This window comes from Acanthochromis polyacanthus, chromosome 13 (genome assembly GCF_021347895.1).
Source record: "Acanthochromis polyacanthus isolate Apoly-LR-REF ecotype Palm Island chromosome 13, KAUST_Apoly_ChrSc, whole genome shotgun sequence".
Lineage (NCBI taxonomy): Eukaryota > Metazoa > Chordata > Actinopteri > Pomacentridae > Acanthochromis > Acanthochromis polyacanthus.
In genome coordinates, this window is record NC_067125.1 from 13,510,300 (window position 1) to 13,537,772 (window position 27,473).

Sequence of the window (27,473 nt, forward strand, 5' to 3'; positions counted from 1 at the left end):
TGATGACTGATTGTGTCTATCCCCTCTTTCTCTCTCTCTCTCTCTCTCTCTCTCTCCCTCTCTCTCTCTCTCGCTCTCGCTCACACACACACACACATACTGTCTTTCTATCATTGTGGGGACATACCATTGACTCCCATTCATATCTAACCCCTAACCCTTACCCTAACCTTAACTCAGACCAAAACAATGCCTAACCCTAAAGAAAAGTTTTTGCACTTTTACTTTTTTCAGTAACAACAACATGGCCAAGAAAACACTGTTTAAACTTGTGGGGACCGAAATGAGGTCCCCACAAGTGACACTGTTGACATTGTCAGTTTTCCTACAGTTGTGGGGACATTTGGTTCTCACAAGTATAGCCAGCACCTGACCACACACACACACACACACACACACACACACACACACACACACACACACACACACACACACACACACACACACACACACACACACACACACACACACACACACACACACACTCATCCACAAGCACCTGCCTTGGGTACCTATTTCAATGCACCATTCAATGGTTGCATTATATTCATCATCGTACATTATTCAGATTTGAATCAGGGACTGTCAGCTTGCTGACGATTCTGCTTCCAAATTTAATAGCTCAGACAAGAATAGCCTTGACAGCACATTGCTGTAATTCAGTGAATTTCTGTGGCACCCTGGTCATCAAACATAGTATCACATTTCATTCTTCTGAGTGGTTGTACTCTGATACCCTGGATAAATGTGATTACCTCTGTGACTTCTGCAGTGTTTCCTCTGTCGCTAGTTAATAGCTGTGTAAGGCTTCTTAACCACTCTGCCAGCTGTTTTCTGTGGTGTGTCTTCCTGTGAGTGTGTGCATGCATCTTCATATAATTTCATTCTCCGAACACATAAAGCCGACTCAGGGATACCGTTTAGGTCCTGAGGACTCTGCAGACTGTGCTGTTAATCCATGAGAAAACAGTGGCTATTGCTGTACAAATTTATATAATTCATTCAAAATCAGACACAGGAGTTAGGCCAATAAAATCTTGATATCATCTTTATCTTTGCTTCCTTAGCATACATAAACCAGTTTTTGCCTCAAGGTGTAGTGCAAGACAAGATTGTTCTGTGCTGATAATGGTTGCTGGAGTTTCCTTTTCATGATTTGATGCACAGCTAATCCAATTTTCAGGTAGCATGTGTGAAAGACAGAGTTGTTTCATCCAGAGCCACACAGGTCAAATTTGTCGTTTCGTCGCACTACAGCTGATACAGTGCCGCGTCTCACTCAAAATGAAGGTAGTTTCACATTATCAGATTCAGAGTTGCATGTAAAATGACTCCACCGTTACACGTTCTCATTCACTTGTTCATGCATGCGTATATTATATAGAAGGAACATGTTGTTCTTTTTGGCCATATTATGTTTATTCCCATGAGAACACACAGAAAACAGATGACATTCCAGGAATGAAAATGATCTCTCTAATGACGAATGTGTCGTTCAGCAAATGGTATACATAGTAAGGTGCTAAAATGTCACAGTGAAAATAAAAACACTAAATGGACAGACATCTGTAAAAAAAAAAAAAAAAAAAAAAAACCTAAACAATTTGTCATTAAACTGGGGAGTTGGAGGCTGAAGTATCAGGAATCTCATTTTTCTTTCAACAAATGATAATTTGATATTAATACATTATCTGATAATATACTGTAGAAATCTTGTACTTTGCATGCCTAGAAAATACCCTGTATTTCTTACTGTATTAAACTTACTCAACAATGGGAGAGAATAGGGGTTGATTCATGCACGCAAGCTCTGTGTCCTTCAAAGGAAAGTCAAGGAAACATTGTGGGTCACAGCCCACATAGGCCGAGTGTCAGCTTCCACATCAGTAGTCAAGGGCCATAAAATATATCAAGCACCAGGGGGTGCAGACTGAACCAAGTTTGTGTGGATAGAAGAGACTTCAAATAACATGGCAAAAACTAAAGGTGATGTTCAGAAGAACAGAAGAGACAAGCAAAGAGTTGTCCAGAGACTAAACTCATGATATAAGACAGAAAATATGTTACTATCATCAGTACTCTCGGGTTTTAGGCAAGTGAAAAAGATCAAGGTTGAACACCTTTTAAATATTTAAAACGAAAGCAAAACAAACATAAAAGGAATCGGATACATGGAGAATGGTATTTTGCTTGTGGATCATTTGAAATCTTCATATATACGGTGTATAAAAATCCAGAACATTTCAAATAGAAGTTTAGCATAAATACTTCATATAAATATTAGAATCTACATTTGAATGTCACTTGTAACCAGGACTGACATGCATCAGCCGGTGGCGGTGGCTTGGTGGGTGGTTAAGTCAGTGTGGAGTCCCCTGCATGGGAAATTGTGCTTTATGTACCAGAAAGGGGCTGGAGTCATTGTTTCAGTTACTGCAGTGGGAAGGAGAAATAAATCTTTAACCAGCCAAGAAGAGTTTCAGAGGAGTTTCACATCAGCAGTATATGTAACCTTTTCCCAAACCTGTCTTCCCAGAGTTATGTTCCAATACAACGTAACTGCATTCTCATTTACATTTTAAAAGAAATGTAGCTTCATTTTGAAGGAAACATATTTTCTTACCTGTGATGCAGTGGGAAAGGCTTAAAGTTTGAAAGAGCCACAAAGTCTGTTTAAGAATGAGGCATAAGTCATATGCCAAGGCATTTTAAAATTTAATAGCTGGACTGGATATGTATTGCAGATATCCATAATTCAGTTCTCCCTAGTCAAAAAGAACATTTCAGATATTCACAATGTCATTCTTCCGAGGACAAATGACGTCACTTTTTCCTTTCGTGTGTATGGGATTTCTCATTACAGATATCTACAGTTCGGCTGCATATCTGCAGCTGAATTATGACTAGTTGTAACTCCAGTTGTCTTAGTTCTAATTCTAGATATCTTTAATGCCCTTCAGTTCAACATATCTATATTGTCCATATTAGATATCTAAAAGAAAGTTTAAACTAGTTGGAATGAAATTGTAGATCTCTTTAACATCTTGACTTTCAAGCATACTATGGCCCTGCAACTGTAACCATATAACCACGTCAGGGCAGCCCAAGGCCAAACTTCTAGCAAATTCCAACCACAAGTCTCTAATGAACAAAGCTGTCAGTCTCCATAAACTCCTTGCTGATGAGCTTGTTTTATTTCATGGCAATTTCTATTACATTTGCTGAGATTTAAACAGTCTTACCGGACCAGTATTTATTGGAAGGCTTCACATGAGCAGCATCACAATTCACAGTACACCGATTTGGACTAGTCTTTATGATATCTGTAACTATTATCTTGATTAGTTCAAACTGAAGAACAGATATCACTAATTGTCATTTTGACTAGTCAGAAGGATGTTCTAGAAAGCTTTAATAAAAATTCTGACTTGTCACAGTGTAAGTACGACTAGTCAAAATGACATTGCTGGTATCTGTAATTTAAATTTTGTATAGTGAACCTCAGCTATTAAATGTTTTAAGGCCTTGCATTTTATGTCAGCAGCCCATGTGACTGAGTGCGAGACTGGTATTCTTAGAAGTTCCACTGCCACTCATTTAGTTTCAGCTTTTACTTGCTGTTTAGTAATGATTAGGCACCAAAACTACATGGTTAGGTTTAGGAATATAGCTCGATTTGAGTTAAAAAAACAAACAAACAACCATTTCATTGCCTGTTTCAAGATTGTTCTCCATATTCTGGATACCAGGATGTGAGTGCCCTGTCTAATATATGATCAGCCAGCTGAACTGGAGCAAGCAATATATATATTGATTACAAAAAAATTATTTTCTCTTGTTGAATGCAGTTTAATTATATAGGATTGTAGTGTTTGGGAGACTGGGTTGCATTTAGTAGCATCTGCCTTGTTCTTATTGTTGATTTACAACCCTAAAAATGAGTATAAAATGAGGTACTAGCTGGTTTCTTTTGGGTCAAGGCTCTCATAGTGTTGGGGACACAACCAGACACAAACTAGGAGAGTATTTATGACAGGACAACCATGAAGAAAGGTGTGGACAAAGAAAACAAAACCGGATCATGGTTGCCGGTACACGATGCCTTTTATAGAACAGTTTCCTACATCTTCTCTTGCCTATGCGAACTAGAAGCCTTATACTTTTCCTCCTAGGTGAATGAGATATTTGACAGAATAACAACACTGACAGATAAAGGAAATATTAATCTCCCACATTTAGAAAAAAAAAACTTCAATAGCAAGGTTCCATTACCACGCAGAAGCTGCTGTCAGACACGTGAGCTGAGTTATGAGACTCGGCTCTAATGAAGCTGAAGTAACACACTCTAAAATGAGAATATTGGAGTATCCATAATAAGCCGATGGCACGCTGTCATGGCTACCAGTTTCAGTTCAAGTTTACATAATACAACTTGAGCTGCTGAGTTATAGCAGTAGGTGGTCATTACGATTATAAAAAGACAATCTGAACCACCAACCTTTAAGTGTAGATATAGATACTGTACATGTGTGTCAGTGTATGTGTACTTACTTGTCTACAAAACCAATCTATACTATAGATTGACACTCTAGTAGAGGAATATTGCATGATTCAAGAGCTGGAAACGGATGTCTTGTCTCTCCAAGCACTGCAATGGAACAAGCTGGCCATTGACTAAATGAAGCGTTATATTGTCATGTTCTCTTGTCTAGTCCTTCCTGGGTTTTTAGCTGATGTGGCCAATCAGTCAGGCAGTCCATCAGCGAATGGAGGCTCCTCCAAAGCAGCGGCTGAGCCATTAGTCTCTCCTCTGTCACCCAGTGAATCCCTCTCCTCCTTCTCGTCGTCCTGGCTGAGCGGATCCTGTTTTGACAGGCGGTTTAGGGGGTCAAAAGTGTGCATTTTGGGCTCAGGGCTGAGAAGGGAAAGCTGCGGCAATAGCGGCCCGTCCCGAAGCTTAGCGGCCATCTCCTTGGCGCTGCAAGTGGGAGTGTTGGTCTCATAGACATCATGGAAGTTGTTGTAGTCGACCTCGTAGAAGCCCTTCTCCAGTGATAGAACTGGTGTGAAGCGGTGGCCCCACAGCACCTCCGTGTCCAGGTAGGAACTTCGTGCCTGACATGTCATCCCTATCACAGGAATGGATGGGCGTATACACACACAGACAAGCACACAACATCAAAATGTAGCCCACGAGGGCAAACATACACAAGTGGTCAACAAACCCACACATACAGATGGAAAGAGGTGTACGGAGAAAGAGGATGACAGCATCAGTTAATTATTCATGGAGATACAAGAACTGCCGACAGTGTTTCCCCTAAGCCTCCATCATGTTTGTGAAAGCCGCAGTGGTGAAAAATACATGATGAATTTGCACACAAAATGTCAATGTTTATTTTCTTAGGTGTGTTTTTGCCAATAAGCAAGTCTGAATAAAAATAGCACATCACACAGCCCACTCTAGCAACTGCACTTGTTCAGGAAGTGGAAAGACAGAAAGGCTTGGTCTTGGAGCTTTGCTGCAAGTTTCTGTCTCTGCTCATGATTTGTCCCAGCAGAATATGATAGAAATTTCGACACCTTGAACAATGGTCCAACTTAGGTGTCACACGGATGCGACATTTTGAATTTATTGCACGAAAATAAAAGCAATAAGTAATATGAATAATGGCTCGGTTCCATTTATTGTAACAGTAAACCTCGTAAGGCAGAATGCACAATAGATCTTTTTGATATTTCATTTCACTAGATTTACTTTCAGGACCACATTTTAAAAAAATATTGCAACGAAAAGCAAAACTTTTCTGTGTGTACTTTTCATACAAAGTTGGATGTAATGTTAGTCCTATGTTGGAGACAATGCAGAAACTAGCTCTAATTTCAAAACTCAGCGTTGCTTTGTCCCAAAGAGAAACAACTAGTATCATCAGAATGGGAAAGTTGTGCTTCTTATTTTGATAACATATTTGATTCTTGACTTGTTCAAGACAGACGCAGAAGAAGAGGAAGAAGGGATGTGAGTTCGGACAAAAAATGCATTAGTCGGGTTCTAATTGTTAACGGCAGACATTTTGAGTTCTCATAGTGGAAAAAGCACTTGTGGAATTGATAACATTAAAAATAATTGCATTCCATTTAGGTGAACTGGCTTCTTCGAAATGATGTTATGCATGCAAAGCTTACTGAAACACTTATGCTGCACATATCATTGTTAGTCCATGTAAGCACCCATGTAATGCATTTTGATATAGTCAGAATGGATTTCCTTTGAAAGGGCATAGCATTGCCTGCTATTGATCTGCAAAACGTTTACGTCTAGGCTATTTTACACACTAACGAACACTGAACATGATTTACTGCTTCTGAAAACTTCAAAAAAACTTTTAAACTAAGCTTTATTGATGTAAAATGAGGACAGATTTACCAACGGCATGGCTCATTTCTCGCCCCAAATGTTTTTATAAACACATTTTGGTCAACAATTATTTGCTGTATCATCCAAGCCTTCCAAACGAGCGGCCATGTTGGTTTGGTTTGACATGCAGGAGCAGAGAGCCTAAAAGTGAAGCGTTCATCCAATCAGATGCAGCCAGTAGTGAAAGGTGTGGCCTGTCATGCTTTTCTCTTGCCAGTTATCATAATACTGCCTAGTCCCTCTCATATTAAGCATCCAATGCTTGGAAGCCACTCGCATCCAGAAATACTCCCTTGAACACTTTCTTCGATGGAACATGGCCATCACTGTTTCATCTCGGTTTTTCCTTGTATGACAAATCAAGATGCCTGCACATGTTTATACTGCTGTCTGATCTCAGCAGAACACATTTGCTATTGCAGGTACTAATTACACCTGTGCTTCTCCTGCAGTGAAAGACTACCAGGTGTGAATTTGGCCATTAATGGAGAAGCCGAACTGCAGAAAGTTAGCCAAGCAGCAAATGGCTTTTTGAGAACCAAATGCAAAAACAAACAAACAAAAACCAAACAGCAAATATAATCACAATTTATCCCAAATAAATACATGGGTGGAATAGTCCACACTTACTGTAAGGTACTGAGGTTTAGAGGAAACAAGCAATGTTCTCATTTACAATTAGCAAGCTAGCCACTCTTGCATGTTTCCATTAGCATAAATAATGTCAAATAAGTGTACTTTTAGTTGGCACACCCATAACCTTCTTTCAACCTTAAAATCACAAGCTTCTTAAGTAGATATTACTTCCTATTTCTTGGTCTTTCACATGACTGTCACCAGCTCACACAGGTCTTTAGCTTTTTGCTAATTAGCATTGCGCTACACGTGTATAGCTTTTTAAGTGCTGCAAGACAACCATAGCCCCACCTTTCACAGCTATGTGTGAACCATGTAAAGTGTATTCAGCTAAGATACTTAAGTTTCCCAGCTGCTTTAAAAATGTGAGATATGAGATGTGAAAATGTAAAACTAGCTGAGTTAATTTAACTGAACTTTAGAAAACATTTTTTGTGAGTGTGTGTTTTCTCTAACTACAAAAAACCAAGAATATCTGAGGGGGTTATAAATCTCTAACAGTGCTTCACAAGAAGTCTGCCTAAATAGTTAGTTTTGTTTCTAATAACCCTGATTCAATGAGTTTTGTTTCTAATAACCCTGATTCAATGAGTGAACTCTCAGCTGTTCATTAATTCAACTCCTCATTTTACTCCAAAATGGCTTACGTTAAAGACCTCAATCTCTAAAGTAGTCTGACAGGTGCAATTAACAAGACATTAACAAAACTCAACTAATTACATTAGGTAAAATGAGTTGATTTGACTAAATGCCTGTGAAGCTTCTGTTCAAGTGTTTCATCTTGTGCTTGATCGTTTTAAACTGCAAACATGTGTCTTTCCATTAGATGCCTTACTTAGCCAGCTGTTGTTACATAATCTGTAAATACATAATATTCCAAATAACATCAAGCATGTGCTCTTAAATAGACGTAGATGCCAAATTGATATGTCACAGTGAGAGGAAGGGCTTTTGCACACTTTCTTCAGCTTTCCCTCTATGAGTGGCCTAGTTTCCACATTTAACTTGTGAAATGTTTGTTATTTCTGTGACTAGATCATCAAAGACAATATAGCGTCTTTCACTCCCTAATAAGAAGGGTTTATATAGCGTCTATTAAGGCTGTTGGCACATTATTTGATGTGTGGTTTTGGAGTCTCAGTTTAGCAATCCAAATACATTAAGATGCTTTGTGAAGATTTATAGTATCTTGTCCTATTAGTACTTAAAAGATGCCGCACCCAGCTTTATCATTTTAATGAGAGTTTTGTCACAGAAACTTAACAGATTACTACTTTGCTGATGCAGTGGTATAGTCTTGATTGTGTTGATTATGAAAATTAATTCTGAGAGCAATTATTTCCTGAGGGTTGAGATTAAAAAGGAGAGCTTGTTGAAGTGACTGAACCAAAATCCGCCATCAGCCAGACTCACACACACTCATGTTAAGTTTTTGAAATACTATCTGTTGTTGAAGACAAACTTCATTTTTCACGACGGAGCAAGAAGCAGAAGCAAATAATGTATGCAAATGTGCCCCTTTTCTCTGCTGCTAAGCTCTTGGCTTCCAAACAGTGAATTAGCTTTTTTCTCTCGCATCTTTTGTGCAAAATACCTACTTTTTAAAAATTTTTTAGACATGGTCTACTGCAGGCTCCAGCGTGCGTAGGAGGCACTTGCGCTGTGATGAGCTCATGTGCTTCAAGACTCGACAGTTGGCAGATGAGCAGCAGCCATGGTAATAAATTAAGATTACAGAATTCAGATAATTTTATTCCTGACAACCATATGTGTGTGCATGCTTGACCTATCCACAGTTTTCCATTATTTCTGCTGTCTTCATCAGACAAACAGCGAGAAAGCAGGAAACATTGAGCAAACAAGAACGTCTCGGAAGCGATAACGTGAAACTGGTTGCTTCTCGCTTTACAAAAGCTACAGCTGGGGATTTCCACAGCATGTAAACCAGACACACGGCTTAGCATCGCCTAAACAATCGGAGCAGCCAGAACACTTTTTTCAAACCTACCCAACTCTAGTAAACAGGATAAGGCGTGCTGAAGTACCAACATAATCTTTGAATATAAATGCAGTCACAGCTCTGTAGACAACACACCTTTCTTACTTATCGAATACAGGTATAGCAATTAGCTTGATAAGGCTGCTTTGAATTCAGGTGCGTCAGTATCAGGGTGGTGGCATTGTTCATGCTGTAGCCCTGGCTTACAAATGTGGAAAAAGGCTATCATTAATGTTATTAGTCACCTCTGTTCCCTACAGGTGTTGAGAATGTTGTCATTGAGTGTCATTGCAGGTGTGATTGCTGCCATTAAGTGCTGTTGTTGTTACTGCTTTTCATTTTTGTAGACATTTCACCAACCCCACCCAGTATCTACCTGTATACCCTGACTCTAAATTGTCCTGGGGCAAAGTTTTTCTTGTCACTTCCCAATTGCTGATGTGCTAAACTTGGCATATCCTTCCAGGCAGTGACACAGTTGGAGAAGAAAAGCTAAACAAATGGACCTAATGCCTATTTATGTAAATTGATGTTCCAGGTGAGCTGGCTGACCCAATTATTATAAAATTATGACTTCTAAAATGACACCTAATCATTTTATAGACACACCACAAGTATTACAGCTCATTAGTTATAGATTAAAGATACTGATTATGTCGAATAATTAATTTTTTTGAATAGCTGATTTAAAACAAATTTGGTAAGTTGAGAGAACATACTGTGACTACAGTTGCAAAGGTCTTGTTCAAGTAGTACTTTGCCCTTGTGTTTGATGACTTTTGGTTTTCCCCTCAATGCTTCCTGTCCACAGTCGCGTGTCCTGTGCTGACAAAGCTTTGAATTTGCACGTAACGTGGCAACTCAAAGTCACTCGTTCAGATACCCGAAACAAAAACGCTGAGGGCTTGTCTTGTGATATATTTTTTCAATGTTACGTTCTGTGCAATGGAATGAAACCTGGTGGCAAACGTCCATTCTTCCCCCACAACAGGGACAGTGTTGGAGGACAGAGAGCACATGACTCTAAGAAGTGTTAACTCTTTTTTTCCAATAACTGGCTAAAAATGTGCTCCAATGAGTGAATCTAGTACTTAAACTGTAAATTATAAATCGGCAGCTACAGCTGTAATACACATAGCCTGCAGGTAATAACAGCAGCATAATTGAAGAAGATATGCATCGATGCTAGATCCTAAAATGATGGCAAAAAGCAACATTTCACAACAGCAGTTATTCACTATTAGTGCCACAATTGTTTAATGGATGAATCTATTTACAGAGGCTGTTTGCTCTTATATGCATTGTGGTAACTGATGTCTGGTTTGCCCAGATATAGTACAGATATGCTCGCTTTTCTCGTAGGTGCAACCACAGCCAATTACCATTTCTGAAGCATACTTAAGGGCCCATTTTAGTAGATTTTTCCAGTAAGTATAACAGGGGAAAAAAAAAAAAAACACTACAGACACTCTTGTTTACACAGCAACAGTACTGATGCAAGATGCTTTCCGGAATCTGAGAAATGGAACAAAACAGGGCCTATTTTATTTATGAATAATTTACTGTAAAGGAAACCATGGACTAAAGCTTAAACCCGCTATGTTCAGTTCAGAGACAGTTAAATAATGAAAACAAGGTTTGTTGTAGGCAACATCACACAGTACATGACTGGCCTTTGAAGAAGTACCAGAAACATTACAGTAAACTGTGGCTTATTCCTACTTTGTTTAAAACAACTAGTTCAGCTGTTGGCTTTATGAACGATGTGAAAAATATACAGACTGACTGCATAAATAGCACAACTTAAATCCAGGGATCTCATTGCTATTTGTATTGAGTTTCAGTTTGTTGGCTACTTAAGTGCCATGGATGATTATCATGCTTTCTATCAAAGACATCATTTTGTGAATGTTTAAACGGGGGATGGTTAGTACTGGTAAAATGATATATTTTTTTATTATATCAATAATATAGTTCCAGCCATCACACCACACTTGTGAATAAATTGTAGGTGTCTGATGTTTGCAATTCTTGTACTTGATTTCTAAAATGACCTAAAAAAAAACGCATTAATACATGTCTAATATAAATGTGATGAAAGCAGTAAGGGAAGGTTTTAAGATCTGGATGCAGATTAAGCATCTGTAAATTAAACTAGTCAGACAACAGTAAACTTATTTGCTTTCTGTGACATATAAATGCAACTAGGTGTAAGTGAAATACTCTTCCAGCTTCAGAAATGATTGTTGCTGTTGTGGAGGTTTATTTATTTGAACCAACTTTTCAAAGCGTCCGAGCTTGATTGTGATAAAAAATGGACACATGATTCTGTATACATGGCTTCCCTGTTTTCTATTACATAGATGATCAATGTACAGCATAATAAAAATATGCATTAATCTTAATTTGCCTAATTTATTGTGCCGAGACCGTTTATAATTGTCTTGCGTTCATTAACGGTGACAATGTGATAGTGTGTATGTCGCCTGTTTTACTACATGTATCTTCATTAGTGCAATTACACTGTGTCATCAAGTAGGAGGGCAGAATGTTCTTTAATAAGTCATCCTCTTGTTTTACTTTTTAACACAAACACTGTGGGAGTGCCGTGTTGTTAGTGATTTCCAGAGCCTGACTCACAGTTAAGCTGAACACCACAGGCTGGTTGTCAATGCAGCAAACAAGTAACGGCTCAGGAGAGAGTGAAGCCATTTCGCCACCCACTTATCTGTCACTTCCAAAATATGTGGCAGCGTCCAACTTGTGAGGTGGTAGATATTTTGTTTAATAGGGAGTTTTTACTCACGACGTGGAAAGCTCGGACGACTCGCGGATCTCATCAGATGCTGTTTTTAATCCTTCTCGGATGGATTTAGTTTATGAGATCATTACTTGCTCGATATTGAACCACAGATGTTTATTCTACAAAGCTACTGTTCTGCTGGATCACATAACAGGCAGTTTTTGTATGACACAGTACTGGTCATCCATTTATTTACTGATACCTCGATAGACGGCAGATTCTTTTAAAATAGCAAGTGACATTGTAGGAGTTATTTACTAATATTCCATAAAAGTAAATTAATTTGTGTGACCTTAGGACCTTAAAATTTAATTAAAAAGACATGATTAACTAATGTCAAGAGGCTTTAATCAAATCCCAACAGTCTGGGATAATGCTTTCTAAGTACAATCCCGACTTCATCATTTGTGTCAGGTGAAGATATTTAGTTAAAGCTGATGACAAATTAGTTGACACGTGTTGATGGTAAAAAGGGTAAAATGCTGTAATTATGTAGTTATATTTTAATACCCAGGATTACATTCTGTTGAATAAGCCTCATACACAGGAAAGATGAGGGAAGGCCAGTAGACGGTCACATTAGTACACTGCCTAGTGGTCAAGGACGGTGACGGCTTGACCCCTGCATGATGCCATACTCTCTGCCGGTGAAGCGAAAGGTGATTTAATGCCTGAGTCAAGTATCCAGCAGCGTGAGCAGGAAACAGGATGACTGCTGGTGTTTTTGGAGGAGAGAGAGAAAAAAAAATAGGGCAGAAATGTTCTGATGAATGCAAAGCCACGCCTGATCACTTAAAGGTCTGTGTAAGTTTTTAAAAGGATTAATGTGTGTGTTGTTAACTGATGTTTGATGGTATCCAATGAAGTGAATTAGTGACATGTATAATGCATTGCATTTAAATGAGCGCATTGTAATTAGTACTTGAACAAAGGCCAGTAAACAATGCAGCTTAGGCATTTAAACAATACCTGATTTTGCCAATACCACAAAAACAAATTAAAACAGCAAATTAAGAGCTAGCTGTGGGCTATTATGCTGGAAAGTTTTCTGTATTTAAAACATTAATATTCACCATTCAGGCTTTGTAGCATTTATAATGATGGAAAGGAGATTACTGTTTTTCTATATAACAAAACACTAACTTTGAGTGTTATATATATATAAGAAAAATCATCCACTGTAATCTCGTTTTATATGTTGAATTCATTGTTTTTTCCATTTGTACTCTTGACTCCCATCTCAAACTGGGGAAACAGGAGCTTAGTGGAACTTTACTGAAACACCTGGTCATGTCTGCCTCATAGATGTAACCAGCCTGGAGCACTTTTCAGGACTGTTTCGCCTTTACCCAAAACACACGTCGGCTGTGTGGGTAGCTACCCTTCATTCATTTGGAAATAAACAATATCGAAGACATAACCTTGAAGTAGCAACAGTGGAAATGCAGGCTTCGGTAAGAACAAAGAAATATATGCAAGGCGGTTCTAGCTAATGGTTATCTGCCTCAGTTGAAGTAGCAATACTTTGAAATTGTGTAGATGAAGGTGAAACCAGCTTTCCTCCAAAAACTTCCATCCCAACTTCCCCATTAAAACATGTACCAGTTGTTTACTTTAATGTCAAAATATAATTCATATGTTATGAGAGAGTCAATTAGTCTCTGTATCTTTCCATCCATTAGAACATTTCAATCTGCAGCACTTACAGGTACCCCCACCTTTACGCAATGCATCTTCTCATGTAAGCCACTTCTGCCTTTCCATCCATTTATCCATCCTCCAGCCCTCCCACTCAGCTCACTTCTTGCCTCCAACATTTTCTCATTCTCTTTCTCTCTCTCTCTCTTTCCATATATCCATCATCCTTATGACCTCCCAATCTCCTTTTCTACCTATCTTTGCCCCTTCCTTTCAAATTCATACCCCCTTCATACCTGTAGCCTCCACCATGCCCTCCAGGATAACCACGATCTCAAACTCCTCCTTCTCCATTTGTGCAAGCGACATCTCCCAGAAGGGGCTCTTCTCATTAATCTCATGAGAGATGATGAGTGGCGACACTAAGAACAGTCGGTCGTCTCCTGTGTCAAAGCCGATGTTGATGTCAGTCTGGTTGAGCGGGATGAACTCCCCCTCCTTGGTCTGCTGCGAGCGGATCAGCTTTGCTCTGATTGATGCCTCCACAATGTGAGAGTTCCTCAGATCCCCCACCCGAAACATCAGGCACATCTTGTTGTCTCGCACCGATATGACTGCGTTGTGTGAGAACATGAGGGTCTCGGCACGGTTCTTTGGCTGTGAGATCTTGACAAACATGCAGCCCACCATCATGGCGTTAACAATGGAACCCAAGATGGCCTGCACCAAAAGCAGTATAATACCTTCAGGGCATTTCTCTGTGATTACGCGATAACCGTAACCAATGGTGGTCTCCGTTTCAATGGAGAAGAGGAAGGCTGAGACAAAACTGTTGAGGTTCTCCACACAGGGGGTCCAGCCCTCCTCGTCAGCATGCACCAGATCCCCACGGATGAGCGCGATCAGCCACCACAGAAACCCAAAGAAAAGCCAGTTGACTACATAGACCAGTGTGAAAATGAAGAGACTAAGACGCCAGCGTAGGTCCACCAATGTAGTGAACAAGTCACTGAGGTAACGATAGGTCTCTTGCACGTTTCCGTGATGAACGTTGCACTTGCCATCCTTCTGCACGTATCGCTGACGTGGCTTCTTTGCCGGGTCGGAAATCAAGTGGGTTCGCTCTGTCGAGATCTGAGCCTCCCTCAAGTGTTTGGGAAGCTTCTTCACCTACGTTGAAGAGGAAAAATAAAAAAAGAGAGAGTGGCAAAGTAAGAGGAATGACAGAATGGGAGAAGAGAAAACCATCAGCAAATTAAGTTTTTCTTCACATTGGTGAGTTTTATGATACCAACATGGAATTGTATCGATTAATATTTTCTTCACAGCTATATAGAGTTTCTACTGCAGGATGTAGACGTTTTTTTACGTGATTTTCTTTCAGCTTAACAAAACCATGCTGCTGGTGGTGGAGCCAAATCAAATTATCTGCGGTTATAGAGTCACTTCCCCGTGCACCTCAACAATGACATTGTAGGTGTGAGTGGATGTATATATACGTACAGGGCAAAAAAGAAATGGAGAGAGAGGACACAACAAGAACACAAAGACACTGAGGTCTTTGTCTATGTTGGCCTAGCTCCAGCGAGGCGATCTGGCTCCACAGCTGTGCCCTGCCTCCCTCCCTGTCCTGTGTTCCCTCTCCTTGCACCCTATGGGACATTGGCAGGCCCGGATAGGAACAGATCCTCCATCCTGTCGCAATACACCCTTATGTTTTCCTTAAGATGAGTGGTGTATGTCTGGGGAGACACCCTGCATTTATCCAGAAAGTGGCTTTTATGCATACATATGCATGATTATAACGTTGCATGTTTCAGTGCATGGAGGATTATTAAAAAACATAGAATGCCTCACAGTCTGCAGGGTATTCCAGGAGGGGCTGGATAGAATTTGCTCAGTTTCTTGGCCCTTATCTTGGACAGACACGTTCATTCATGCAGACATAAAGGGAGACATACGTCAGGACAATGCTGCAAGGCACCTTTCAAACGGCCCAAGGACACTTTGGCAGCACACAGACACTTTCCAATCTCAGTTGATAATTGAAATGCATTGTGTCAGGGCAAGAAACATCTCCTGTGCCCTCTGAGTGTCTCACTGCTAATCGGACACCTGTGATCCATCTCTCTCTAGAGTCATGCTTGCATCACCAGGAAAGTTACATCCTACTGTGCTTTCACTAGCTGCTCCTCTGCTCTATCTCAGAGAAGATCGCTCACACAGTTCTGCTGGGAAAGAGCATAATCTAAGGCACTACAATGTCCTTGCGCTGCTTTCGATTGAAGATCCTGCTAAATAAAAGCTGTCGTTTGACGAGTATATTAACGATAGCTTCATTGAGGTGTCAGGTGCTGTTTCTCTGCTGTCCTGTGGATATGCACATTGGGTCAGGTCTGCATGTGCAGTATTGATTTTTACGACATTGATTTGAAGTGATCCTTGTTTAAGGAACGTTTTGACAAAGAAGAATTGAAAGACAATGCTTATTGACCTGCATCGCAATTAGCGGCTTGATGACAATGCATTCACTAAATGTCAATGGGCTCCCTTATTACAGACCACGCTCAGGGATACTGGATCAAATATAGATTCAGAACACAGTCAGTCCACTGCATTTTAGAGTCAAACTGTCAAGCATTTGCTCTGACAAGAACAGCCAACATTCGCCGTGTCTTTTTTAAAATTGTTAATGACCACTATGTCGCTTTGAAATGAAATGCACCTAAAACAGGTCCATTTGTTTCCACACGTTGGGATGGGCTAATTGAGTGATGGATAAAGCTGTCACAAACAGTGCTTCCCAATCCTTGGCTACTGTAATTGGTCAGTATGGTCCCTGGTGGTGATTGTCCATAAACAAATTCATTAGTTGTCTCTGTGTGCCAGAAGTAAGTGTTGTGGGTTTCTCTCATTGAGCCTTTCTGGTCAGGCTTGAGTAGGCTGTATAAATTCCAATCAGCTGGGGAATCAGGACTGATAACAAGCACAACACCACCATCCCTTATTGGAAGGGAATGGGGGGTAATTATCATCTATACCGCCTAGTAAACTGAATTATATACTGAAACAGATATGATCACACCTTGTAAAGCTTAATTTATGCTCCATAGCACTTATTTAACCAATAAAGTATCTATACAGCATAGGTAATCTGTATCTAAAAGCCTTTTTTTACCTTCCTCATTCCCCACAATTCTTGAAAACTGTCAGTCTGTTTTTTTTTCACATAGCTCTGTCCCTACCAGTCATGCTCATCTCTTTGTATCTTCTACATTTATTTTCTTTCCCTGTTTTCTCAGCAAAGTCCCACCTCCTCACTGCCTTTCTCTCACGTCATCTCCCTCAAAGCTCGCATCTAGTATTTCCCAGCTGTGGAAATACTGTAATAAAATAGTACAGTTTGGGAAAATGTGGTGGCTGTGCAATTTACCTGTGCAGGTGTGACTCCTATCTCCATGTTGTGGTCCATTAGGACTCGAGAATCTCCTGCCATCCTCAGCTGAAGCTTACCTGTAGGACATGAGAAAGTACATTCATCACTCAAAGGTGAAATTTAAAACATTCCTATTTCTAATAGATTGCAGGAACGATATATTCAGTCCGTTGCTCACAAACTTCAAAATCAACCAACACAGCAGACAATAAAGGTCAGAGCTACAGTGCCATCATATACAAGTTCTTTCCAACATGCATTTTAGCTTTTCAGCCCTCAGCTATTGAAATGACACAACCTCTTTGAGATGTACGTATGTCATGTCTACACGAACATCATTGTTTTGATGTATAGCATATCCCCACAAGTACGTTTATGTCTACCTTTCATTTAAATTGCTTCGATTTGTCAATATTTGCCAGCTGGTGTAATCAGAACTCACAGAGACCCATGAGAGCAGTTTGAACTATGAGGTTTAAAAGGTCAAATGTTTGCATTTGTCCTGGATGTAATATTTTGACTAAATAAAGATTTTGGCATTCAGGCATATCCAGGAAGCTGCTACCACTACTGTCAGCATTGACAGCACATTTGTAAACTCAAGGAGAAGCGTGCTGGTGTATGTTTTGTACCTATTTAACATCAATATGTTGTCATTGTGATCATGTTAGCATGCTGACATGATCATTAGGCTCACTGTACTTAAGTTCAGCTTTACAGAACGATAGTCAAAGCAATAGACTGCTAGTCTTATAAATGAACGTTAGACATTTCCAAATTGGAAAATGATTAAAGTAAACATGTCAATGACAATAAATTCCTCTACAATAACCATACTTGTAATACACTATCTGCATGAAACAACACAAGCATTAAGTTTTTTGTTAATGTTTTGCTTTTGTTGCCTAAATCTAACCACACATGGGACTGTAGGGTGTAAACATGCATTAGGTACAACAAGTAGCATTTCCAAGAATTGCATTTCCCTCAAACTGTGTTTGGCAAAATAAATCAGCGGCATATTGATTCTTGTGGAGACAGAGATTGGCAAATTGAGCAATCATTAACCCCAAGATGACTGTTACATGCACTTACAGCTTAAACCAACTAGAATAAATACTAACACTTTTCAGTATGACCACAGACCACAACGCTAAGGGACTAGCTGACAGCGTCACATGGGAGATGACCCAGTGTCTACGGTTGACTAATTTGCCTTTATGAAGCAGGCTCAGCTGCAGCATTTTTAATGATGTCATTTTCCCAAAGAGCAGGCTCCTCATTGCCAGGCTTGTTTCGACTGCATGTGCCCACATGCGCACACAGATGCAGACACACAACTGCTCTCACACCACACCACCCCGGCCGCATCACATCCAGTCAAAGGCAGTGATCGCTCTCTTAATCAGCTGGAGACAGACAAATAAGTACCATCTGTCACAGACAATCCAGTTGTGTCTTTTGCTTTACATTTAATCTAATATAAAACCAGTGTACATATTATCTTTGTGGTTGTTTTTAGCTCCACTGGAGCAAGTAGGTGATGTGTGCTGACAGTCTACACTATAGTGTGAAGAGATTTTAAAGAGTATTTCTCTGCTCCTGAGATGTATGCCGAAATAGGTATTTTTAAACATCTGTTATGTGAGGTCCAAAGTGACAGCAGAAGTAGAAAGAGAACACTTTCAATGCCTCCTGAATGATGTGGGATTTAATAACAGTCGCTGCTGTAGTTATAGAGGAGTGTGTGTGTGTGTGTGTGTGTTGAGAGGGGGGGCTCAGATAAAGCCGTAATTTTAGCAGCAATCTTACAACACCTTTGGAACTCCACAAGAGGCAATTAACTTACAGAGCCCTTGGGTGTTGTTCGAAAATCAACTACTTTTAATTTAGTGAAAAGAACAAGGGCCTTGTAACTAACCAAGCAAAAGACCACGGGTAAATTACTTTTGTCGCCGGTTCCTGACCTTAACAACATCTGACATTTCTTTGTCATCTGTCTTTGATGTTTCTCTATTTGATCACAGACAAGTGAGGAGAGGGAATGCAAAAGCGAGCATGGGGAAGTGAGAGGACCACGTCACAAATCAGATCCACACAGGAATGTGGTGTTGACTTTGATGGTCCAAAGCAAAGGGCAGAGTGACGTGACAGGCATCTGAGCAGGGAGGAGACAGACAAGACAGAGGAGCAGAGGCACGGGACACACACAAAGCTTTCAGAAAACCTTGCTGAATACATTACAGAGGTTGCAAGGTCTCGCTTTCTGACTCATTTTAGGTTCTCTCATGAATTAAACATGGCTCTCTGGAGATTTGTGAACTCCAGACCTGTGTGTATTTTCAGCAGGGCTGTAATTGCAGTGTCTGTTCGCGGTAGCACATTCAACAAGCTCAAATTAGAGGTGTTCGAACATGGATACCAGCTGGGGTGTTTTATCTCAGCGCTTTAAGAGGGTAACAAGCATTTATCTTGTTACCAGGAGAGTGACAGGATGCTTTGGCTGAATTGTGTTTGTGTCCTGATAACAAGAGCACTCATCGGTTGTGCTTAAAGCCGAGGGGTACCGGCAAACTAGAGAAGTTGCTTCCTAAGGGATATCTACAGTACATATATTTTCCCTATTTGCTGACGCTGCACGCTGTAAACAATAATCTGTACAGAGCACAGCAAAATGCGCCTTTTTCCGTGTAACCTGTGGGAAGGGCTATAATTTTCCCCTGGAGTCTGCATTGTACCGAATAGCCCTTGCTTTGTGATTTAATTCCTACATTTTCAGAACTTCGGAAACTTGTTTTGTCAGCTCTGTGTGCAGTTCTTGAATATAAGAGTTGTTTTGTAATTGAGCCTTTTTTTATCAATACTAATCACCGCCTCTCTAATAAAGCATAACAGATTAATTATCTAAATTCTAATTTGTACGTGATCATCATAATTGTAAACCGTTCTGTTTCTGCAAGTTACTTTTTTTAAATTTCTCATTTAATGGAGACAATAAATTTAGCATTTCCAGTCTGTGGAGAGAAGCTGTTTTCTGTTTAAAATTCTCACAGATGTGCTTGTTTTGCAAATGCTGAGGATGCTGCCTGCTGCAGTCAAGCATAACTTTTCAGAAATACAAAAATCAGCAGTATTTTGAGAATTTATCTCAAATGTATGCATTTCGGTAACTTCCACGGACCAGACTCCCTTCTGACAATAGTGCTTATGTTTTCAATGTTCCCCTTTTCGCTCGTGACCCTGCCGCTGAACATGACAGGGTTACAAATGGCAGTAAGACGCTGCAGACTCAGCGATATCCCTCAGTTTACAATACAAATTTGACTATTAGTGGGCACTCGTCCATAGATTTTGAGGTCATGGCTTGCAGTTTTCTGTTGGTTCATCAAATACGGTTCAAAAACCAGAGAGACTAAGGGAAAAAGGCAGAAAATAAAGAAGGGCAGAAAAGTTGGGGGGAAAAAGAGTAATAAAAGAAAGACATTGCACCAGTTTTAAGGATTATTAACACAGCAACTACAGCTACAGAATCACTGCATGAGATAGATATCTAGACTAATACAATCTAGCTAATCTGCTGTCTCCATGGCCATGGAAGCACTGGAACTTTCTATTTCCTTGATTCCCTAACCTCCTTCACTCCTCCCCTTTAGTCATGGTTACTGGACCTGTCATTATTATGTCCCAGGCTAAGATTGGCCCATAAAATAACATGGCTTCATCCCTATCTCTGCTCACTTATGACACTTTGAGGTCGGGCGGGTCAAATGACTAAAAACATCCCCAGCTAGTTTGGCTCCAGGCCTAGCAAATGCACACACAAGCACTCACACACAAACACACACACACACACACACACACACACACACACACACACACACACACACAAACTTACTGTCCCTCAACCATTTACCCATTATGCCCGATAGTGAGCTGAGTGTATCCAGTTGTGTCCTTCTCATGAATGACCTTCTCCAGAGTGACACTGCTGCACCGAGACGTTTGACTCACACTGGCGAAACAATTTCTCTAATGATATGTCTGTCTCTCTCTCTTTCTGTCTTTCACATACATCCTTCTCGCTGTCCCCCATTCCCTCTCTCTCTCCTTTATAGTACATTTCGCACACAGCCTTGGAACCAAGAAATGCCATTGCACCTTTCAGAACCTTGGTCCTCCACTACGGTGACTCGGTTTTAAAAAAAAAAAAAAGAAAAATAGAAAGAAAAAGTGATAGCCGTGATTTCACATTGTTGCTGAAGTGGGAGCGGATGGGATTAAAACCCAACACCTATCAGAGCCAAATAGCACCCTCTTCAACAATGCAGGACTGGAGCGTGTGAAACGTCATGGAGAGAGATGTGAAAGGTTGGGTGGGTGTAGATACGCCCCAACACCCCGTTTCTTCTCAACAAACTAATCCTTCGATTGTTTATAAATCAGATCCACTTATACAAATCCTCTGCATCGAACTTAATCCCATGATGCTGCATGTGGTTCATTAATCTTCAGCGTCACCTCGCTGCAAAGGACAGGAGAGCAGGGGGAAGATGGGAGGGCGGGACTGCAGAGCCAGGCAGCGCATGGCGAATGCTGGAGGAGCCAAAGGTCAACTGATGTTGATTGGAATTCCTGACATGCTTCACTGTGTCCCCGTGCTTGTCCCTTTGAGGATCCTCCTTCTCTATAGTCAGCACATAGCAAGTCACAATGAAATGGGATTATGACCCGGCATGAGCATGTTAAAAATCCCCAGACTGGTGCATTTGGGATAGCAGCTGAGTAACACAGCCTCTGCTCAGTTCTGCTGAGGTGTCCTTCAGCGATGAGCGTTCATCTCTGCTCCTGACAGCAGATGACATCGTGTGAATGAGTCCTAGCTGTATAAATGTGATCCAAGTCGGTGCTGAAGAAAACACTCAGCCTTTTATAGAAAATGATTTTCAAAAACATGTTGAAATAACAAATAAATAAAAACAACTTGCCATCACTCTGTACGTATTCTGCTGGCAAAATACTGTACAGTTAGGGCAGCATTTTCATTTTCCATCCTTGTAACTGAAAAATGAAAATGTATAACAGTCCTCTGGGTGATGGATGCTCATATCGCACAGATGCGTATGTAAAATATGAAAAAAATGATCCCTCCAGATGTTGAGGAGACCTGATGTGTTTGCATTTGGCATCCTAGTGATACTGTGGTGATGAGCAACACTGAATTCTTTTCAGGTGCACAAAATGAAGCATTTGCATGTATGTCCTCTGTTTGCACTCAGTGTGATGCCAAATTGGTACATTTACAGTGACATTGATTAATGTGCATCGTTTGTTAAAAAGTACACAAATGAAATAAAAATGAATGAAATTGTCCTGACACAATATAAATCATTGCCTACTGTGGATTTAGTGGGGCTGCTGTTGTGCCTCTGCATTGGTGTAAGCAAGTCATGTCCATGGGCATTCATTATACAAGTCAATTAATGCGACTATGGCTTACTTCAGCTAACCTGACCTGAATGCTTATCAGGTGGACATGAGACAACAACGCATCTCTGCCATGTTTAACAAAGAGGTCCCCATGAAAACTACAAGGGATCCTCTGTTATTAAAATAATTCCTGATAAAGGCTGGTTTCGCCCCACTGGTATAGTCAAGGGCCAGAGACACAGTTAAACTTTCCATGCCATTCCACATAACCTGCTGCTGACAGATAAGAGCACAAGCCATTATGAGCCTTCTTAGGAGCCACTTAACCTGGACGTGGGATGTATAATTGAATGCATTTTCCCATCTGTCAAAATGCAATCTGAGACTGATTACACTGAATAGTCTGACTGGAATCTGACAACTTTTGCTTCATGAACATTATTCCTTCGAAATGTCCTGAACAGGATAACCACTGTTGCACATGAGCGCACTGACAGATGCTAAGAACAAGGTGTCCTGGAAAAAGGAGCCATTTTTACCTATTTTGTAGTTTTTGCAGATGCAGAACCCAGCAGCGTGAAACCTCCAAGAACCAGAAAACAATATTTTCTGTCCTTATCCCTTATCTATGATGGGAGACCGTAGATGTGTGTGAAAGCACATACTTTCATGTCCATTTGTGTTTGCATAGGTGTGCTGGACAGACTGACAATGAGGGAACAAAGAGATGATTTCTGATGCACTCGTCTCTGCCAAACAGAAGGTGAAGGTTTGTTTGTGCTGTATGTGGGATGTGGCGGCAGCAGCACTGTATCAACTTTATGTGTGACAGGACGGTGGGGGAAAAGCATGCATTGTGAAGCTGCAGCTGAAGCAGTGAGTGGGATGCACTATAAATCTGGTGCATAAGCATCATTGGCGGCACTTTAAGATACAGTAGACACACACCAATTTGCATGGGCTATAGATTTATGAGGGCATAAACAGAGGAAGACAAGATTGTGTAAGAAATAATTTTATGCGGCTTGTCTGTTCCATCCAAACACCACAAGATCGGATTGCATTCATATACAGCTTAAAAGAGTGCCTTGCTGGAACTTTTAAACAGTACAGTCATTTTTCAAGTGTACAAACTACTGCTGAAGGAAAATCTATAGATGACAACTAATTCAAGAGTGCTGCATAAATAAGTGGCCTGCATGTAGGTCTATCAGAAGCAATACTGTATTTTTATGCAGTACTTGGCGATGCACACACATTTTCCAGGGCACTAAATACAAAAAAATAAAAAAATCTTCACGCCTGGCTAAGCTCTTGACACAAATGCGCCTCTGCGGTATTAGAGAATGTGAATCTGCTTGAAGAACAGAGCTTTCCCTATATCCCCTAGAGACATTTAGTCTTGACTAAATAAACAGAACAATTAATTATTCACAGCATCTTCTCTTTTGACACTCTCTTTAGATCCTGCTGAGCAGTACATCTGCCCTTTGCCCTTCTTTTGTCCACTTGTTAGGGGGAACCGGGGCATGGAGAATAACCGAGGTGGAGGGGAGCGAGGTGCACAGCCATCAGTTGTGGCGATGATGACAGCACTGATAATAAGGTCAAAAGGCCTTCCATCAAAAAAAATGACATCTTAGCAGTTAGCACTTTATAGCCAATCACGGTTCAACCAGCTGTGGGCAGGGGTCACGGTAGATTACAGTGTTGAAAGTAGCCCAAGTGTGGCACATATAGGCAGGTTTTGTTGCAGGGCTACTATTAAGGAATCACTCTGTCACTGTGGGCTGTCCTTTTCCCTTTTGCTCCACTGGGTCCGAGGTTGTGCGATGTGTAAAAAATGTGGTTAATGAAGACAGCAGAAAAAGCCTCGCGCTTACTTATCCCTCCCCCCACCTTGTGCCCGAGAGCAGATATTAAAAAATAATGACCGCACGCTGCCTTGACACTGTCTTGACAGTCCCCGATGAGACAACACCAGGATGGACAGGAGCTCTGGGAAAACTGCGCTGATTAATTTTGCGGCTGAGCTCACTGCATTGTCATCAAAGTTTTACAGCGACAACTCTTGAGATGTGTATCCTGCAGAGTGCACTAAACTGGAGCTACGGCAGAGGAGAAAACAGTGATGTACATCAGACATTAAAGCGAGGAGCCCTGATCCTCAGGCCAGCGAGTGTGTTCCAAGGGAATCAATATAAATGATTTTCTCTCAATGATTTTTGGTGTAGTCTACAATATTCATGGAACAGGCTTGTCACCCTGCTTTATCTCCTGCTTTTATTGAACGTAGAAGAACATGTAGGAACTAAAACATGCGGCGCTGCATGTTGATAGTACAAGACCCCCTTCTCTAGTTGTACTCTCACACACACACATGCACTTACAGTAACACGCATATGCACATTTACTGTAGGTTTGCTCCTGCTGCTGCGCTTGTAAAACTCCTGCGCCGCACTGACAGGAACTACAGCAGGGCGCCCGAGTAGGCACAAACAGCAGGAGTGTTGACAGGCTTTTTCTCTGCTTGCGTCAGAGAAATTCATTGCCTTTTTGATTACCCTGCCCCCGCCATGAGGGCAAGGAGATGCATGGTGATGATTTATGTATCTCTGCAGTGACATAAGACGAAGAAGGCAAGATGTGATGATAAAGATTGCAACTGATGCAGGAGGGTAATCCGGCCACTTTTTCCGTCAACACTTGCTGCTCTCTCCCTATGTGTCATTTGAGCTTCTGCCTCGAAATGTCTGACTCACATAGTTTTTGATGTCTCCTCAAGTGATGCACACTTTTTCTTCCAGATGGGATTTCTGACTCTGCAACGAAACACACAATGCAATCACAGCATGCAATGCCATCCACAGTCAAAATGAGAGGGGGCAGCTCTCGTGGTGCCACGGTCGTATCATGCATCAGCGGCTTTAAAAACCTCCTCTTTTTTGCCTTGCTCTCTGTCTCTTCCTCTGCTTTTTTTTTCTCTTCTTTTCCTCCATCGTCGGTGCACGAGGCTTACCTTCAGGTCTCTGCAGGAGTAGCTGGCAGGCTCCCTTCGAGGCATTTCACAGCTGCTCTTCTCCCCAGGACTGCGCACTCCTTTCCTGGCTTTGTTCAATCAACAACAGCCCTCCTGCCGCCCTCCTTCCACCCAGCTCCTTCTGCTCTTCACCGCTCTCTATCCACTCCTGTGTGAGAGGGGGGTCTGCCTGTGCATGTGTGTGAGGGAGAGAGGGAGAGAGAAAGAGAGAGGGAGAGGAGCGAGAGAGGCAGAGTGGATGCGAGACGAAATGGGAAGGTTGTTAATATGCGTGTGTTCTCTCTTGAACGTTCCTGTCTTCTCACTTTCGCACAGAAACTAAACCTTTTGTCTCTAAGAACACATCCTTTTATAGCAGTGTTTGTGTTATTTGCACAGAGCATCAGTGTGTGTTTCTGCCACATGGATCTTTTCTCTCTCTCTCTCTCTCTCTCTCTGCTGCTGCTGCAAAGGCAGAGACTAATACTGTATGTTCAGAAAAGTCAAGTCCAGTGGTACAGTGAGAGGTGGGCAAGGAGAGATGAATCTGTGTGTGCACTGGGGCTGCAGACAGGAGAAGTGCTATCGTGGAGAGCGAGTGTGGTATAATCAATTGCTCTAAAACTGCAGTTGAAGAAAAGCCCTGAGGCTTTGAGAGAGATATAACATGGAAACCGAGAAAAGAGGCTTCAGGAAGAAAAAAAAATATAGAGCAAGACGAAGAAAGGGCAGAAGAGGAAGCAGAGACGGAGCAGAGAAAAGAAGGCAAGGGACCTTTTGACCTGCAGTCTGAATTCACAAGTTACCTCCAAATCATGTGTGTTGCCAGTCTCACTAAATTCCGTTCGGTAAAATATACCTCTTGAATAATCTGAATGGAAGTAGTTTGACTTCAGTTTTGCTACATGATGACGGTCGGTGTGCTCATGTGTGCAACAAATTCTTATAGCTGTCTTCGGTCAATCATTCCTGATATTTTAGATCTTGTCCAGCTGGCGGTTGTGTGATCATGGTCGGTCGTGACTGGAGCAGGAGAACAAAATAAGACATGCAGCACAGACACAAGCAGATGGATGGATGCTTGACATTGAGATGTTATTAGCACCGCATAGAGGAAAATTGAATGTAGACATAACAGAGGAGGAGTAATGAGAATGAGAGCAAAGGGAGTGGGAGATAGGGAGATGATGATAAGTGGGGGAGGAGCGACAGAAGCAGCTATTATCAGAACGGCTCTTCATGTACTGTACTTCCTGCATTGAGTTTGGGGAGGAGATTTATGACTCTGCAGGCCCGCTTTGTTTCTGCATGTGCACCCCCCCCCCCCTCCTGCCCTCCTCCTCCCTCCCTCCCTCCTTCCTCCCCTCATCTCCCTCCCCTCCTGCTGAGTCGCAAGGAGCAGAGCGAGATGGCTGGGATATACTTCTTCTTTTTCTCAGCCTCCACCAGCCGAGGAACCAGTGACAGCGGATTATGGAACATCAAGGACTGAGGCTGCAATAATGAGGAGCTTGGGATTTGGCCGAGGGATATGAGTTCTGGGCCATGCTTCACACTGGCTCCCGAAGGTGGCGGTGCTAATCTCAGCAGTGATCATGACGTGTTGGTCATCTTAATTGTAGAAAAGAAAAAGAAAAAAAAAAAAATCAGGTCCTCCGGCGGGCAGTGCCGCATGGATCCTGCATGTGGATCATCCCCCATGTGGCTCCAAGTTGTTCAGATCCGGGGCATGGGTAATTATTTCCCCTCCTGAGGTTACACTGTTATTGATCAAAGCCCCCCCCTCTCCACCTTATTGCCTCTGTCGTCCATCCTTTGGAGGAATCCAGTTGACTACACACCTCGCATTAATCACACATCATACATTAATAAAGCTTCTTGCCACATTTATTATTACAAGTGCTTGGAGGGAACCTTTGCGTGTGTGTGTGTGTGTGTGTGTGTGTGTGTGTGTGTGTGTGTGTGTGTGTGTGTGTGTGTGTGTGTGTGTGTGTGTGTGTGTGTGTGTGTGTGTGTGTGTGTGTGTGTGTGTGTGTGTGTGTGTGTGTGTGTGTGGAACCATTTGCATAAAGTTAAAGGGGTGCAGGTAACAACATA

At 41.3% G+C, this 27,473-nt stretch overlaps 1 protein-coding gene across 2 annotated transcripts; it reads right to left on the reverse strand.

The window, feature by feature from the left end:
- Positions 1-1,032: 1,032 nt before the first annotated feature.
- On the reverse strand, positions 1,033-25,754 carry kcnj5 (potassium inwardly rectifying channel subfamily J member 5). Of its 2 annotated transcripts, XM_051957886.1 has the most exons (5): positions 25,377-25,754; positions 25,120-25,179; positions 16,928-17,007; positions 13,791-14,664; positions 1,033-5,129 (listed from the first exon to the last, which is right to left on the reverse strand). In XM_051957886.1, exons 3-5 carry the CDS (start codon positions 16,988-16,990, stop codon positions 4,744-4,746), a joined length of 1,323 nt encoding a protein of 440 aa, XP_051813846.1. In that variant the 5' UTR covers positions 16,991-17,007; positions 25,120-25,179; positions 25,377-25,754; the 3' UTR covers positions 1,033-4,743. The 2 variants fall into 2 exon arrangements, with proteins under 2 accessions (XP_051813846.1, XP_022055351.1); XM_022199659.2 differs by lacking the exon at positions 25,120-25,179 and having other exon boundaries at positions 25,377-25,752.
- Between the last annotated feature and the right edge of the window lie 1,719 nt (positions 25,755-27,473).